The sequence below is a fragment of the Tyto alba genome, unplaced genomic scaffold (genome assembly GCF_018691265.1).
Source record: "Tyto alba isolate M040663 unplaced genomic scaffold, T.alba_DEE_v4.0 Super-Scaffold_1, whole genome shotgun sequence".
NCBI classification, from domain to species: domain Eukaryota; kingdom Metazoa; phylum Chordata; class Aves; order Strigiformes; family Tytonidae; genus Tyto; species Tyto alba.
In genome coordinates, this window is record NW_024881261.1 from 3,561,314 (window position 1) to 3,579,061 (window position 17,748).

A 17,748-nucleotide genomic window follows, 5' to 3' on the forward strand; every position below is an offset into this window, starting at 1 on the left:
TCAGATGTTCTCAGGATAAAGCCTGAGGTTTTCAGTTCACCACAATTACTTCATGTGTACTTTTTTTTGCAAGATGCAGCGAAGATTGAAAGCTCCCAATGAGCATAGAGTCAGCTGGTCAAACCTTAAAGTTCCATTTCTTTGCCAAAGATTGGGAGGAGGGAATAATGCATATACTCAAGCAGAAAAAGGAGAAGCAAATTATTTAAAATATTGATGCATGTGTTTGAAGCTAATCAGGAGCATTTTTGACATGCCTTTGGACCCTTGCAGGATGTCTCCATCTGTGCAGCCCTTAACAAAAGAAACAAATGTCAAGTTAACTACTGGAGCATGAGAGATGTATCCAAAATAAAATATTTCAAGGAACATTATTCTTTGGTGCCCTGTAGGAATCTTGGGGAAGTCAAGAGTTTTGGAAGTCATGTATAGGTCTTAAACCTGTAGGTAGAAATAAGTGCAGTGCAGAACATATGAGGCAAATGTTGTTACAAACCATGAAAGAAACAAAGAAGGTAGAAAATGCTTTCCCTGGGGCTGTGAAATTATTGAATTGTCAAAACCACAGGCAGCTGGTTTAAAGAGTTGATAAAATTTACTTGCCATGTCACCTCATTAATAAACTCTTAATCTAGCTCTACCTATTTGGGTTCCCAAATCAGCCTACCTGAGAGTCACAAAGGAGCCCTTTTTTTTTGTTGTTGTTTCCATGCATGGACAACAAGAGAGCAGGAATGGTTTTCCCCATGGGTTTTGGTGCAGTGTCCTGACTCTGGCACCCAAGCTCCGAGAAGGATGACCATGACACCCAGGAGGTCAACAACTCTGTCACTCACGTAGTCTTCCTTGAGGAAGAAGGATATTATGTTTTGTGTACTGCTTGTCAAGTGCTGGCATTGATTATCAGATGATAGACCCCAGATATGACTGAGATGAATTCATAACAAGCAGGATCAGTACAGCAAATGGCACCCAAACCCCGAATGAAGATGGATGAACTTTCATTATGAAGCTAATCCTCAGATTTTGCATGCCAATTCAGTGGGGGTTTTTTCTATTAGGATCACGAGATCTGGGAACACAGAGCAAGAGCAATCTAATCAGCCAATTTACAGCAGCAATGAGATTAGGCCAGGTGCTTTATTGCATGTGACTTCTGTGACCAGCCGTGTGGATAAAAATAGCAGGAGATTTTAAACTCAGGTTTACTCTTTGTTGGTTAGCCTTGATGCAAAAACACCTCCTTTGTCACATGGAGTGAAATAATGGATGGTCTATCAAGATAGATGTTTACTGTCACGGTTGGAAAAATGAATCTGGGCTACTGTCAATCAATCTTGGACATATGGGGTCTTACATCACTGATAGGTGCCACCAAGTAATCATAAGCAAGAAGGAATTAATTAATTAAAATAGTACCTATTATATCACTTTTGTGGGAGGGTTCATGAAGAAGTTTTTCCACACTTATAACTGATGAGGTTGTAGAACAGTCATGATCCTGGTGCCCACATGTCCTCTCCAGCATGTGATGGCACACATGGACTTTCAGGCTAACAAACCATAATATATTTAAATGCATTTTAAATTCCAGCAGACTATCATGAAAGAGCAGTTTAGAGTCTGAAACTGTCAATTGCCTTTGACATGTTGATTTTTAAATAAACGTAGCAGCCACCAGCTGCTACAGTAGGTTAAATACTGAAAAAAATATTATAGAATACGCATTTTTAATTTTAACACTTTATTTCACCAGAGTGATACGGTTTTCATTTAAGTCTCCCAAAAAATTCAGAGCCGATTTCAAGAGTGTGTGTCTTTAAGTGACAAAAAAGTTAGTATGAATAGAAAGTTAACAAGAAATCTCAAACAAAGCTGTCTCGTGTGATAAATAGTAGATGAGAAACAGTTGCGTATACTGTGATGTAGTATGTTGATAATCTGAATCTTCATTTTCAGGAATCTCTGCCATCACAAAATACAACATTGATTTCACCGATAGTCATTTCACAGATGACTGATGAGAATAAATCAAAAGAAAATTGGGCCGCTTTGCCTATGCAGCCCACGATCCTCCAGCCCCGTGCTTACCACACGAAGCAATCTTTGGCTAAGCATGGTTCAGTCAGCATTAACAGAGCATTTATGATACTTCCCAGCAGATTGGAAATTCAGGAATCTCTAGATGACATCACATCTCCATCGGACTCTCCCACTGCAGCAGAAAAACAGTGTCAAAACCAGCAGAAAGGGTTTGCCTCCATAACTGTTACAGCCAGGCGTGTTGCTGTGGGCTCCAGTGACCCAGCACGTGGACCTGGGGCTGTGCAAGAGCCCAACGCCGTGTCCTCCACCCTGAGCAAAGTCCCCGCTGCCTTCTGTCGTTGGCCTCCACCAGGCCACACAAACCAACATGCTTCTCCATTAAAGATTTCTGAATCTTGCTCACAGTTAGGTGAAGAGCCACAGAAGCGGCTTTTTGACCCTGGAAACAAGGAGAACAGCATGGGTCTTCAAAGCAGTGATGGGAGAAAGAAAGTACCACCGTCATTCATCTCGTGTGTCCACCTTCAGGTTTCTCAGCAGTGTCCAAATACCATCTATTATTTAGATAAGTCACTCAATCTGTGCATTGACCAACCTCAAATTAAATGCCAAAAAATTCATAGATCAACATTGTCCTTCAATATAAATTGCAGTTTGTCTAGATTAACAGTAGATGGAGTAGATGGCATAGCTAATGGAAAGCCAATAGAGGAGATATTTCAAACAAAGCTCCTAGGAGAAAACAAGACTCCACTCAGATCAAACTTGAGTGCAGACTTAACAGAAAATAATGTAATTAATAAAGAGAAAACAAATGAAGACTATCTGGGTAGTAAATACCCTTTGAAAAATGTTTTTGTCTCTGAACTTCCAGCATTTGTGGATATACCCAGAGGACCTAATAACATAGTAACAACAAAGAAAGGTGATGATAAGCAGTCTGGCAGATATCACACTACATTTCCTCTCCAGCTTCCTAATTCAAGTGACAAGGCAGGTAAGTAATTTCCATAAGCCTCAGTCTGGTGGAGCAGAGGTTCAGGCTGGAACAGACCCACCACAATGATTTTATGGGAGCAGATAATAGTAATCCTTGCTTCTGCAAAGGCACGGTGAGTCAGAGCACAGCCCAGACATTTTCAGTTCCAGGATTACCATGAATATGTTTGCCATGATAGCGATGCATTCTGCTCATCGGATGATAGAGAAAACTCTGATGGGTTTTCTGCATTAAATTTCTATTTTAAAACATTTATAACTGTAATTTTATTTTTTTTTTTTTTCCCCAGCAACATGCAAGTGCTTAGCCCCTGAAAATGATTAGATCTTTCCTTGTATAAGAGCTGAATTTCAAGGTGTTTGATTAAGGAGATAGCTACACTGAGCTTGATGTTGTGATCCTTGCAATTAAAAAATGATCTTGTTTTCAGCTTTTTTTTACAAGCCCAGGCTTTTATAACTAATGGATCCAGGTAAATGCTTTGCAAATCTTGAACACATTTGTTTCAAACATTTCCAAGCATTTCACAAACATAAAATTTTCTTCGCAACACTGCTCTCGGGGAAGGGAAAGGTACCGTGGGGATTGCTTCATGCCCAGAGTGGTATAGCTTCTGCTGCACTGGGTTGTAGCAGCTATTTTACAGTGCACTTGAATAACCACAGCTGAGTTTATTGACTCTCCAGGAAGGGAGTGTGGATGGGAAGAATGTCAATGAGTGAGTCTGGTTTTTACCAAAAGCACTAAGGTTAAAACTTACCCCCCATGTATCCTGTGACCTTGGGCTATATTTAATTGCAATTACTCTGTTCTTAGACAGCTTTTTTGATCTAAGGGTCAGTATATGAACATAAGCTATTTCCTAAGATTCATTTGTACCTTCATCTTTCCAGTGTGCAAATGGGAAAAAAAAAAAAAAAAAAAAAAAAAAAAGAAAGAGGAGAAGCTGCATGCTGTCTCATGGGCTGGACAAGGTACAAAATCAGGGCTGCACCATCCCCTTGCACCTTGCTGTTATTGCTGCACTCACCCTCCTGTGCCTGCAGACGGTGGGACTGTTCCTGCAGTTATCGAGGTGCAAACAGTGAGAAGACACTGCTTTATTCAGAGGCCTCTTGCTTTAACTTTTAAGAAAATTACCCACAGAGCCAGGATTTTCCACAGAGAGACCAGCAGTGTCAGTAATTGCAGAGTCAGGCCCTTAAATGAAAGCTGCGTGGGTTCACAGGGTGAAGCACCCCTCAGGCTGGCTGCTGAAGAAAACCTGAGATAAAATATTTCTTTATGTTTATAAGTGTAATGCTGGTTGTTGTTGAAGAGGAGATGGCACAGTGGGGAGCAGGATGTCAACCAGTGCTAAAGGGTTGAAGGCAGAAATGTAAAGGGGTGAGAGTTGAAGAGGACCTTCCACTGGCTGACACCAACAAATGAAGCATTTCAGCTTTAGACTTCATTGAAAACCATCTTAATTTCAAATAACAATGTCCTCCTGAAGTTTCCGTAGGAAGTATTATGTATTCAGGGCTTTGTTCAGCACCATCTAAGGTCTCTCCATGATATACTACAGAAACAAGGATTAGAATAATATTTAGCCTTCCCTGGGATTGGTGATACAGTGGTGGCCATGAAACTTTTACTAGAAGTAATTAGAAAGTGAAATAGGACACTGCTCATAGTTCCACAGTTTTACTGAAAAGAGGAAATAAGTGAGGTAACCGGCTGAGAAATACTGGTTTTTGAAAAATGACTTCCACCATTTGTGTACACAAGAATACAGGTGTAAATAAACATGGGAAGCGTTACCTTTTTAACTGCTTCCACCTTTTGTGTAAGCAATAATGTAGAATGTAAAGATATGTATTTCTCTTGATCAGACCCTTTGTAATATATAAGAAGGTGTTTATCAGCTTATTACAACTTTCCTGTGTGAAATGTGTGTAAACAGCCAGAATAATGTTTCAGAACAACAGTCTTTCTCACCAGGATCCCCAAAGTAATGAAGTCTTGCATAGCCGTCAGCCGTTAAAGGTGACAAATCATAAGAAACCTAGTTAAATGCATGAGACATCTTCACCGCTCATTAAAATGAAAGGCTATTGGTATGATTTTAACCTGGGAGAAAATGAAAATGTGAGTTCCCTTTTGTTTCAAAAATGGGCGAAGTGAGGGAGACGTAATCTCTTAGGTCCAATACTCTGTTCTGGAGAAATCTGGTATGGTCCTACAGCCTGTTATGTTTTTTTTTCCTGGACTAGTTTTAAATACCTAAAGAAATCTATAATGGAACACTGTTGCCTTCCTCCTTTTTGCTGTGGCACTTCTGTATATACAGACGAATATTACAAGATCTATATTGCAAGATGCTGTTTTACCAGCACGGCGAAATAACTACCCCATCAGCTACCCCATCCTTTATAGCAATTCCCAAATCAATTTATACAGATTCCGAATTCTTTTAGGTTTTATTTCCTCCAATGTTTACTAGCTTGAGTCTATTCATGTTAAGCTTTGGTCTGTTATGTGTTTATGTAATGAAATGTTTGTGAAAGTAAATGTTTTAGAAGAAGGAAGAACTCGCAAAGAAGGGGCAGTGAACAATTTTTGACACCGTGTTAATACTTTAACATAGTTATCTTATGGCTTAAGGAACTGTGGAGAGTGCTTTGTCCATCACATTTCTGATGACCCAGAAAGTTTGAGTTTATATTAGTTTGCAGCTGTAGGCAATACCTTCCTGCCAGCAGAAGTACAAGTGGTAATAACATCACCATGGCAAAAAAAAAAAAAAAAAAAAAAAAAAGAAAAATTACTTTCAAGGCTAGACTTTTCTCTATGAAATCTGTAAATGTAGTTTCCAGGATGTATAGGCTGCTTTATTAGGACCTGAAGTGGAATGAGCACCCAAATACTTCTCTGCTTTACTGGTACTGGGGCCAGGTTTGCTGTTTCCTAAAGGGCTGCTTGAGTCATGGCCCCTTTGGAGTGTCTTTTTTTTTAATCTTTCATGTGGCTTCACTAAAGTAATGATCACTCTACTTATAATATTACTCATATTATTTCATGTTCAAATCCAAGTATTCAAGACTTGGCTTTACATGGACCTGGATAACCTAATCTAAGGCCCTGCTTTCAGCAGGAGGTTGGTCCAGATAATCTCCGGAGGTATATATTTCCACAGTGTGCCACATATGAAAAGGATATTTTAAGAATATTAATGAAATGTAAATCTTGGGCTATGCTCATGGATGGTAATTATACTTAGAAACCCAAATCTCTCAGACTCAGTTAGCACTCAAAGACGTGTTTCATGCAATAGCATCCCAAGGATGGAATATGATCTTGTGATTTCACTGCTATGGACTGTATCTTCTACTGACTCTGTTGCTTTGGGTACTTTATTTCCATTCCCTGTCAAGAAATTGGACTGTAAGTGCTGGAAAATCCATGTTACACGTGAAGTCAGACTTGAACTGCTGGAGGACATAAAGTCATAGGATAATTGTGTCTATTTTTAATGAGTGGCCAGCATTTAAATCCCCTGAGCACCTTAAGGAATGTCTACCCGTTAATTTTGAAATGGCCCACTGAGATCCACATGACCCACCTCAGAGATATGACCAAGGGCCAGGATCCATGAGGTCCTTGCCACAGGTGATCAATGTGCATCACCCTGCCTTTGGTCATGGCTTTTAACAAGCTGTCAGAACTTGCTAACACTGCTTTTAAGTGAATGCTGCAATTTCCTTTACTGTCTGTAGCTGATGTCTCATAAAGACAAGGTAAGTTAAAAATGAAGAGATCAGTCTTGTTTCTGTGGAAGACAGGAGAATTTTCAATCTTAATTTCTCACCTACTTTCTATGAAAAATATATTCCACATGAATATCTAGTTTTCCATCTTCTACGATCTAATACCTACTGGGGGTCTATGCTGAATTATTAAAAAGGGGCAAAGAGAAGAAAATGGGACAACTTTAAATACATTTTGACTTCTTGATTAAACAATATCATCATTTTACTATGAAAGATTATAAATTCCAACATCTAAATTTATCTTTTTAAGCTTAGATAATCATCAATGCCTTGATTCCTGAGCACCTTCACAAACCTCATCTATGTTATAAACAGAAATAATTTCTGCTAACACTTCAACTTTTATAACATCTACGCTTTTGTTTTTCTTTCGTTGTCATGCCCAAAACTGCTGTGCAGAGTTATTAAGGAAGAACAGCTGAGGTGGAGAGAAATGTAAATCCGGTTTGGATGGTAGGTGCTGTGCTGGCTCCAGCAGGCCTGCGTTGAGATACAGGGGATGTGGAAGATGCTCAAGGAGGGTGGGGGGGAGATGAGAAAAAGGCATTGCATGAATCACACTCCTATGTAAACCACCCAAAAGTAGGGAAATCAGGATTATGAGGTAAGCGTGAGTCAGCAGTGGAAGGTGAATATGACACGATGATGATGATGATGGTTGTGACTACGGGCATGAACGTGGGCGGCAGTAACCGTGGGCACCAGGAGCCGGCACCGGCACGGGGCTGTCCGGGAGGGGCTGTGCTGCCTGTGTCCCTGCTCCTGCAAAATTCAGAAATGAAGCACTGGAGAAGGGGGAGAACACCTTTAAATCAGTGAACAAGACAGATCTGAAAGCTGGTATTGTAGTTGCTTGTACTTTTTCCTAAAGAGATCAGCAAGCGACTTGAAAGCATAATTTACTTAATTAAAACAACCCAAGACAGTGAATAGGGAAAACTGAGATGGGATCTGTGCTTTTGGGGTGTTGAATGGCACCAGATGATTATAGGCTTCTGTTTCCTTCTTAAACAAGAGTTTTATTAACAAGTGCTGAAGCCAGCAGCATGTTTTCCAAGGAGTAGATAACTAGACTTTAATTTGTTTCAAGAGCTATTTTTATTTTTTTTTTTTCTGTAATGGGCATGTCTGTCTCTCTCTCTATATGTATTTGTACTGGAGTAAAATCAGAACAGCTGAAGCTAGGGGATTTCGATATGCTGCTACCTGCAAAGCAAAAGAAAATTGCATTTTAAATACACATTGAAAAGCCCCTGGTATTTGAGACATTTGTATATCAAGAAAATATTTGTAGGTCACCTTTAAACTAATATATACTCGTGGTAATCAGAATGGGCTAATGTAGTCAATCTTAAAACTGAAGACTATTAATATTAGTATTTACTTTCAGTTGCTAAATTGTATTTGAAATGTTGCAATGAATGAATGTGGCCTATCTTGTGTTCTCACCTCATTGTCTCTTTATGGGGAAGTCACCACGCAATAACCCAGAGTACAAGATTAGTGTGTATGTAAATATATATATACACACACACACATGAACAAGTTATAATTAGATGAAAGCTGTTCCTTACAATATGGAATTTATTGTATAGAAACTTGAGTAGCTACAGCTGATGCTAATTAACTCTCCAGCCTGAGAATATGTACAGCAGTAGTGATGGTGAAGACAGGAGAAAAGTGAAATATGGCACAGAAGATTTTACTTTAGCTTGCACCTGCTAAGCGCGAGGAGCCAAATCTTCAGCTGATGTCAACCAATAGAAATATCTGCCTTCAGAGGAGCAACACTGATTTACATCAACCGAGAATCTGGCCGGGGACATTACTGACTTGGCATTATGGACACAGCAGCTGGTGCCGACTTGTTAAGAACAAAGGACCGCATGCCAAAAAGCCCATTAAAAGGAGCTCTTTTGATGTTTCACTTCATCTGGTATAAATTTAAAATGGAGGAGGCTGTCAATTTTCCTTAGTTTAGACGTTTTGTGTCATTAGGCCTGTGTCACACTGCAGTGTGACCTTCATGTACTATATCAGATGCTGAGAAATTGAGGACTCGGTCCTTACAGATGTAAAACAGTGTTAGTTCTCAGTTGCAAGTGACTTTGGAAAATGCTGCCAGCCTTCAAGATGGACCGCAACCTGTGTGATGGTCAATAGCAGCTGCCTCTCCTTATCTTGGAGTTTTTTTCTTCATTTCTAGAAGGAAGGGGGTGCCTCCTCTTGTCTGGAGGGCCTTTTACATTTATGAAGTACCAAGCTCTTGAGCTTTGTTCTTTGTTTCAAATGCCTGCCGCCAGTTTCCTCATCTGGTATGACGAAGGAAGGGGTGATGGCACTCGTTGGTTGTAAGAGCAGAAGCAAGGGAGCAGTGTGGAGGGGTATTCTTTCTTTCTCCACTTATTTAGAAAAGCTACAGGACTCAGAAGAATAATGTGGCCTTCTGCCCTCTCATATGGATGCATAGCTACTGTTGGGGGTCATCGGCAATAGTGGGAGAGATGATGCTCATGGTTGTGTAAACCAGAGCTGCCACTGTGCTGGTTTTCAATGATGACACTGGTGATTTAGTGGCACTGTGATGTCACAGTGACCCTGGCTGTGATTAAAGCACTCATATTTTCCTATGGAGCTGTAACAGATTCTCTGTGATTTTAGGCAACAAGCACCCATGGATGGTTGGTTTTTCTTAGTTTGTTGGTTTTGGTTTGGGGTTTGTTTTTTTGTGTTTTTTTTTGTTGGTGTTTTTTTGTTGTTTTTTTTTTTTTTTTTTTAATGGAGGTTTTTATTTACTTGTTTATTTTTACTGGTTTAAGGGCATGACCATAAAATAATTTAACTGGAGTTGAAGGAGTTCCTCACCTTCAAGAAACATGCCTTTTGCAGATTAAAGGCTCAGTTTTATACTATGTGGCATAACAACGAACCTGTTGGATAGAAAGTCCATTGTTTCCCTAGAAGACAGAAGGATGTCTGCCCAGTTAATGATGTTATGGACAACATTTCTATGAGTGAGACTCATAAATCAGAATGGTTTTCCCAAAGATGATCATATTGTCTGCTGAAGATCCAAATGAAAGTTCAGCTCGCCTTGTTTTGACATGTGAAAGTTAAGGGTTTGATTTTTCCACGGTTTTCCATCTTGTTCAGGGTGGACGTTTCTATTCTGAGCTGTCAGGGTTGGTAAAAATGTGAGACAATTTGAAGTGAAAGGTTCTGGAGGGTGCAAGTCACTTGTTAGCACTCAGGGCAAACAGGCCAGGACTGAACATTAGAATCATTAAAATAATGATTAAGAGAAAAAGATGGACTATGTGGATTCAGTGACTGCATTATGCCACTGGAGTAAAGGGCCTCATTTTCCCCTTATTCACACTTGGTTTAAACTAGGAGCAACTCTTATGCAGTCTGTGAAATGAGTACTTGGCTCAGCCTGGATGCAGTAAATTATCAGAAAGAGCTGAACAACTAGGTGTCTTTGACATGATGAGAATACCAAGTGGTCGATACATTTCTTACCCTGCAAATTGCCATTTAAATGTTCTGAATCATCCTGAGCATTTTTTTTAAAGTCACACTGCATCAGATTACTCCTTGAACCACTACAATAGTGCCTGATGGCTTCTAGCGTGACATTCTTGAAATGCAAACATGGATGTCTGAGATTTTTGTGACAGGGATGTTACAGAGAATGTCTTGAAAGTACAGCAGCAAATTTCAAAGTATTTTCAATAACTACTTCCATGGTTCTTAACAATATGAACAGAGATCTTCTCAGTCTAAGGACCAGTTCTGGGAGTGCTGGGTTTAAAGACACAGCTTAGGTATAGCATAGCAAAAAAAGCATGACAAGAAAAACAACAATGATTAGAGTCATGAGCCTAAAATCTGATTATCTGTAATGATAACATAATTAGCAGGTGCTTGACCACTCTCCAAACTATAAAAGGTTTAATGAAAAGAGAATATTTTTCCTTTCATCCTGTCCCAGCACATAGGAAGGGGGAAAAATGTTCGCAAAATATACAAAAACTATTGTTGACCATCTGGGTATTGGGAACTCACTGGTAAAAGCAGGTGAATCAAATCATGTGGGTGGATTATTTCCTGACCACTAAAATATTCTGCATCAATAATACATTCTCATGATTCAGAGTGTAAGATGATCTCCTTCAGGTGCCAGGCAGGAACATTTCTTTTTTGCTGGTGCAAATTATGCTCTTGTTCCACCAAGCCTCTCTGTGCACCGCTGGAGCCAGTGCGTCACACTCTGTCCTGAGTGGCACATTGCTACCCACTAACTCCCTGAAATAAGTGGTGTTCCCTTATTTAACACCAAGAGAGGAGATTGATTAATTATTTGCAAAGTGTTTTGAGAAAATAAAACGGTAGTCACCACAGAGACACTTATTGTTAGGTGCTGTTGATTAGATGCATTATGGGATTGTTTACTCTGAAGCCAAGTGTTGGACTACATTAATTTTGCCAAAAGTCTTCTGTAAGCAAACTGTTTCTTGACATCAAGAGGCTCTTCCCACTTTGGAATGATTATAGGTTTGAATCCTAATAGCTCTTAGGTACACTTGATGATCTTTCTCTTTTAAATGAGTATGACTTTCTACAGTCAAATATTAGCTTTTTCAAAAAGAAAGCATCTTCCTTCCAAGAAATGTGTCCACAGCTGTCAACACAATTTAAAAAACCAAAACAAAAAACAAACCAAAATAAAAACCAAACAAAATATTTAGCTAAAAAAAATCCCAATCTTTTTGTTGAAGATAATTTTTTAATCTAGACTCTTAGCTTGAAGAATTATTGATATAGCTGAGATAATTAAGCCTTATCCTCACCAGGCAGGGTTGTTTGAAGAAGCGTTAGCATAGGCACAATGACATGTTCATCAGAAGTAACAGTCTGACTGATTCTCTTGGTTCAAGCTTGCAAACATGCCTTGAATTTGGATCTTGACAGTTCTGGGAATGGAGCTGGGGATGTGGCCCAGCCCTATTTTTGAGGATCCAGCACCAGGTTTTCATTGAAAGGTAAATTCAAGACCTTGTTAAGCATTACACGTTGATTAGGGAGCATTAGAAGAGCTATATTACTGTCAGGATTTTTTGCAATTAGTATTATTTCCATGGATGCTAATGCTGAACAGTGGCTGCTATTGTCTCTTGCAAACGAGTCATCTGACAAACATCAGACGGCAGTTAGGGACACAGGTCTCCCTGCTGGTCAGCAGAAATTTTTGTAAAAACACCTGAATCTTTTAGTTCTCCTTGCTGACTGCAGCCTGTTGACTGATTAGAAGTGATATCTTTTCCTTGGCAGTGATCTGAACAATAAATTATCTGTCCTATCTTCCATCCCTTGACAAACACTGAAATAACTAATAATATTGTCATTGCTCTCAATGTTTCCATTTTTCTCTGTTACCAGGCTGTTGAGATGATGCGGTCTGTTTACTTATATCTAAGATCGTATGGCTTAGGAGTGGTAATACTTGATTCATGATAGGAATTGAGTCATCAATCTTTGTCATCAGGAGGCTGGAGACTTGGTTTGGATTATGGATCGCTGTTTGCCTGCTTGAGGCATGTGTGGGCTCTGTAAAACCTATGCTTACATATGCCTATGTCTGAATCTTGAAGAAGGTAAAAGTTTCTTACATTTAAAGAATGTTAATTGCTGCTCCTCTCTGATGGGGGTATTGGCAGTGTCAGCTCCCATCACGGAGGTCTGGGAGAGCTCAGCAGCCCAGGGCATCGGGCTTTTATTAAATTAAAAAAAAAAAAAATAACAACCCAAAAACAAAACAACCCAGCAGGTGGTCTATAATGTAAAGCCTACCTACCCTGGTGATGTCTGATCTCATTAATGACACACAGTGAATCAACACTGTGTGTCTCCTTCCCTGGCCACCTCTTGTCAGGCATGCTTGGTGGTCGTGGAGGATTTGTAGTCCTGTGCATCTGTTAAAAATGAGCTTTGGACAGTTTCAAAGAAGCACTTTGTCATGAAACGTCAGAAATTCACACTGAAACACTAGGAAGAGTGTTATAAGAAAGTATGAAAAGCTGCATTATCCCTCTGTAAAGTGAAAAGGGAAAAAAAAAAAAAAAAAAAAAGAAGTAACAATGGAAAAGGGTATGTTTGCCTGAATTGTCCATGTTTCAAGGAAAGGCAAGTTTAACCTGCTGTAATGCGGGGTCACTTCCTGTTAGCAAAACCCCCTGAAGGGAGAGGGAGGAAAATGTAAAAAGATACTTTACAGTAAAACAATATACTTATTTTACCCAGAGATCAAGGATTCTTTACAAAGAGAGCTTTTGAAAACCTACCCCTCGTTTTACAGAATATTTTTAACTACTCCAATATCATATGGTTTTCACTAAGTCATTATTTAAAAACTGAACTGTTGTCTTTTTCTTTCTTGCATAGGGCAAAAATGACTTTTCTCTGAATGTAATTATGATTTTGTTCCTTTACTTTCTCTTCTATAAGCAGCTGAACTTTTATAACTAGGATCTATATTTGCTGAATTTTATTAACAGAGTCATTCTGCTTTCTGTTTCTTCGACTTTTGTTCTCCTGTATCTCCCAAAGCATTACACTTGCATGTCTTTGTTCATTAGTTTTAAAGCCTTTCTTCAGCTGGGATAATAGAAAAAACATATATTGCTAGTCATTCAGTTGCAATTCTAGTTATTCTCAGAGGGGCATATATATTTCAAGTTTGGTGCGTGGGGATTTAGATATACAATTCCAGATAGTCTTAATGAGAGTAACAGTCCTAATTCCCCACGCAGTATATTAAAAATGGATCCAGAATGTACAGAGTGAAACTCTGTGATCTTACCTGCAAGTACCTTTGCCTTTTTCCTTTTTTCCTAAATTTCATTTGCATCTGCAGTGGTAAGTTAAGGTAATTGACAACTGCTTTGAGGATGAGGGAGTTGATCTTTGGAGCCCATCTCTGGTTGCTTTGCTGTGTTTTGCTGGGGATTGACTGTGCCTTGGGTGTACCTTTTGAATTGAAAGGTTAATTCAAGAGGGAATTAGAAGAAAGAATTTAGCAAATTGGCTCAGTTATTATTCTGATTGCCTTTGATGTTAGACAAGAACAAGGCACACCTTTTCTTATTGCCTTAATTAACTACAAAAAAAAAAATCCCCCACCATACTGTGAATCTAATAAGGATTAAGATTTAGTTATAATATTAGTACAAGATCTAAGGAAGACACTTTTCATGCAGTAAGGATGCAGTGTTTTTATACCTGAATTTCATAAGGAATCTTGCTTTTTAAAATTCTTTCTTGACATCCTTCTGTTGTCATAAAATGCTAAGAAACAGCCATCACCTTTTTCTAATTTTAGACTCCATTCCTGGTTTTGCTCAGGCCTTTCTTTCCTTTTCTTTCTCTCCAATCCACAGCTTTGTAGGGATTGCCCAGACTTTATGGGCAGGATGCCACTGGTGGCATTTCTTTTAGCAAGGAAGGGGCACAGCATAGAAGGGAAGGTTGTCTCTGCACTACATGTAAGAAAATTCCTGGGGATTAATTCTCAGTTCTTGAAGGTTACTGTAGTTACACTTGGAAGCCAATATCCACAAATAGCAAGTTTGGTAGTTAGGAGTAAATGGAGTGTGAATACTCCAGGCAGCTCTTCCTTCTTTCATTCAGATCCATATTCTAAGATGTTAGAGAGATGTGACTTAGAGACAACTCCTCCACTTGCTCTGGTCTCCACTGTTTTGTTCTGATACCTTGCAGCCCATTTTCATCACCCTGATGATTCGTGCCGTAGTTTTGGATACCAATGCCCAGCCATAGCAAATCGCCTCTCCTGGGGACACAACAGTGGTGTGAGCTGTCTGACAATCTCAGTGAAGGAGCCGTTTGGCTTCACAACACATACATTCATTGCACAGACTGCTTCTTGATAGGAAGGCAGATTATCTCCTACTGTGATGCTGCCTTCGATGAGCAGAAACTCTTTTCTCCTTTCCACTTTCTTTTCTTCTCCTCTCTGCTTTCTGCTGGCCAGTAAACTATTTTAATTTAAAAGATGATTTAAAGAGATAATCTGTTTTCCATTCAAGTTCTTTCTGTGGCTTAGCTCCCTTCTTTTTTTTTTTTTTTTTTTTTTTCCCTCTATCCTTCTAGCATCTTGGCTGCCTTTGTGAAAAGACTTCCTTTTCTGCTGCTCTGCAGTTATTTAATGCTACCTGCTGCTTTCTTCATCTTCTCCTACTGTGCTGCCTGTTTCTACCTCCTCCCACAAACACTCTTTGATGCCCATGACCCCATTAATCTGTCCCAATGTTTTTTCGCTCTGTATGTCATAAAACATTTGTAGAAACACAGTGTGTGACTGCAGGTATGGGATCAGTCAGAGAATGAAGGAACAGACCACCATATGCATGAGCTCCAACACAGTGTATGTACAGAATTTAGTCTATTCAGTTTGTTGAGAGTATTTGCATCAAAACAGTTTTAATCTGAGAAGAGAGCTAAGTTTTGACAAAAGATAAGACAAATATTGGCATTGTGTGAAAAGCAAGGAGAAAAACAAGTTATACCACGGAGAAGAGGGATAGCTTGGGTGCTAGTCTAGAACTGGGGAGCTCTGTGTGCACTTCCTTGCTTTGACCAGATTTTCTGTATGGCTGTGAAATTGCTTAGGCTGGGGTTCATATCAATTAATTTAATTAGAAAAAAGGGTTGTTTTTTTTTCTATTTATGCTGATCTTTAGGGATTCCTCACTAGAGGATCCCCTGAGAAGTTGACTCCTTCTCCCTGTATAGGCAGTTACAGAAAGAAACTTGGGATGTTAAAAACTTTCTGATCTGCATGGTAAGGGAAAAACACTAGATACTGTACCTTAATGCCTCTGATTTCCTCAGAAATTCAGGATGATCAAAAAGCTATTCAGATCACTAAATTGTGTAGGAAACCATCATTTTGTGGCAAAGAATATTTCTCATCTATTGTGAGTGTATTAAAGATTGAACTGAAAACTTCCCATACCACCCTGCAGGATCTAATTTTACTTAATGACTATGAGATGAGAAAGTCTCTAACAAGATGTGCCATTTCACCCTTTCTCATGTATTGGATCAATGGAGAAAAACACTTCTACTTCCCTGTCTCAACCAAGACACTGGAAATAAGTGTTTAGAGAGGGGCAGCTTCTCAGAATGAGTCAGCAGAGAAAACTATGATGTGGCCACTTTTTAAAAAGTGTTTGTCATGAAACAGCGATCATTTATTAAATGTTTTATGTCCACAATATAGAACAGGACAATCCCTGTCTGGCTTGTTTGGGCTTATGGTTAGGTCTGAAACCGGTTGTGGTTTTTTCCCTTGTACTTCCCAAATCTCTTGGTTGCCATCTTTCAGAGTTTTTTAATAACTATTGATCATTTCCATCTACATAAATCTTTAGGTCTCAGGTCAGCCTGTGACTAGGACTGTCAATAGGCAATTTATGCATGTGATTAACATGGAAGAGCAGAGTCATGCTGTGGGCACGGCCATGGGGGTGCCTGCCTACCAGGGACCACCACTGAGTGGGTTATAGGGGACATAAAATACTTCCAAACTGCTGCTTCTTTCTCCCCACCCTGCTGATCCTGATGCCATTTCCATGCTGTCCCTAATTCTTTGGATTTAATTTCCTGATTTTTTTTTTTCACCGTTCTACCTCTTCATCCTTCAAAACTCTGCCTAAAGTGCACCTTGGAAAAGGGATAGTTCTATGTGTTTATTTGCTCACACTTTCTGTTTTTTAGGGTTTTGCTGGCGGTAGGGGTGGCCAGCTTGAATCCTCTTTCAAGGTTTGTACAGTGAAGAGCTTACCCAAGCAGTTCTGTCGCTTTTGACACGACAGGGTCCTGCAGTTGTAGCCGCTGTGCAACATCCTTCTCATCAAAACAGTTTCAGGGGAAAGCCTATCTTGTACAACGGACCTCTTTGCTGCTGGTTCCTGCTGTGGCTTTGCACAGAGATAGAACAAGGCACTAGAAATGTTGGAGATGGGTCATGCTTCTGAGGCAGCCACTCCCACTGCAGAGGTTAAAACCCTGCTCCCAAAACCGCCTGAACCTCAGTTTTCATCACAGCCACCACTGGATCCATAACTGTAATTGTGACCAGGTTTAATCCATCTAAAATGTTCCTCTCAAGTAAATAAGAGATAAAGCAAAGACACATAACACGCCTTCTTGTCAGAGGTATTTTGACTTCTTCCACATTACCTCTCAGAGTGTATATATATTATTTAGAAAGGCAGTTTAATCTTATGAAGAGTATTCTCTGCGATTATTTCTATCATTAACATTTTGTTGCAGTACAGCTGTATGGCAGTCATGATAAAATTTGTATCAATTACAATTTTTAAAATATACGACTGAGAGCAGTTTTGCAGGAAACAAAAATTACGAAGACTAGAGGGCTGAGAATAAAAATGTTCCTATGTTATAGAATCTATGGTTGTTTTTTTTCTGTTTTGCACAGGAATACAAATGCTGGTGGGAAGCAAGAAGCAGGAATGTACCACAGGCAGGAGCAGTGCAACAGCCTCTGGCTCCCTTCCAGACACTGCATCCAGAAAGACAATCACTGCTGCTACTGATGGCTCATCGAAAAAAAGAGGTCCCTCCAGATCCAAAGAGATAGAAGCACAGGGCATCCTGAAACCAAAAATGTCTCTCTCCAGTAGTATGTGCAATATAAAAGCTTCATCAAGAATCCTCTTGGAAGAAAATGTTCACAGGCAAAACCAGCTCCTAAAAAGTAAGGTACAAATCCTACTGTGGTTGTTAGGAATATGGTTTCAATAATAAGATGAGATCAGTCTCAAAGAAAAAAGTGAAATAATG

At 39.5% G+C, this 17,748-nt stretch overlaps 1 protein-coding gene across 4 annotated transcripts in view; it reads left to right on the forward strand.

The window, feature by feature from the left end:
* Positions 1-17,748, forward strand: part of CUNH10orf90 (chromosome unknown C10orf90 homolog) — a 103,676-nt gene that overhangs the window by 68,718 nt on the left and 17,210 nt on the right. For all 4 annotated transcript variants that reach the window (XM_032992138.2, XM_032992145.2, XM_032992158.2 and 1 more), the window contains 2 exons: positions 1,960-3,043; positions 17,384-17,662. In XM_032992138.2, the coding sequence (XP_032848029.2) occupies positions 1,960-3,043; positions 17,384-17,662 (1,363 nt within the window). The remainder of the gene's footprint in view (positions 1-1,959; positions 3,044-17,383; positions 17,663-17,748) is intronic.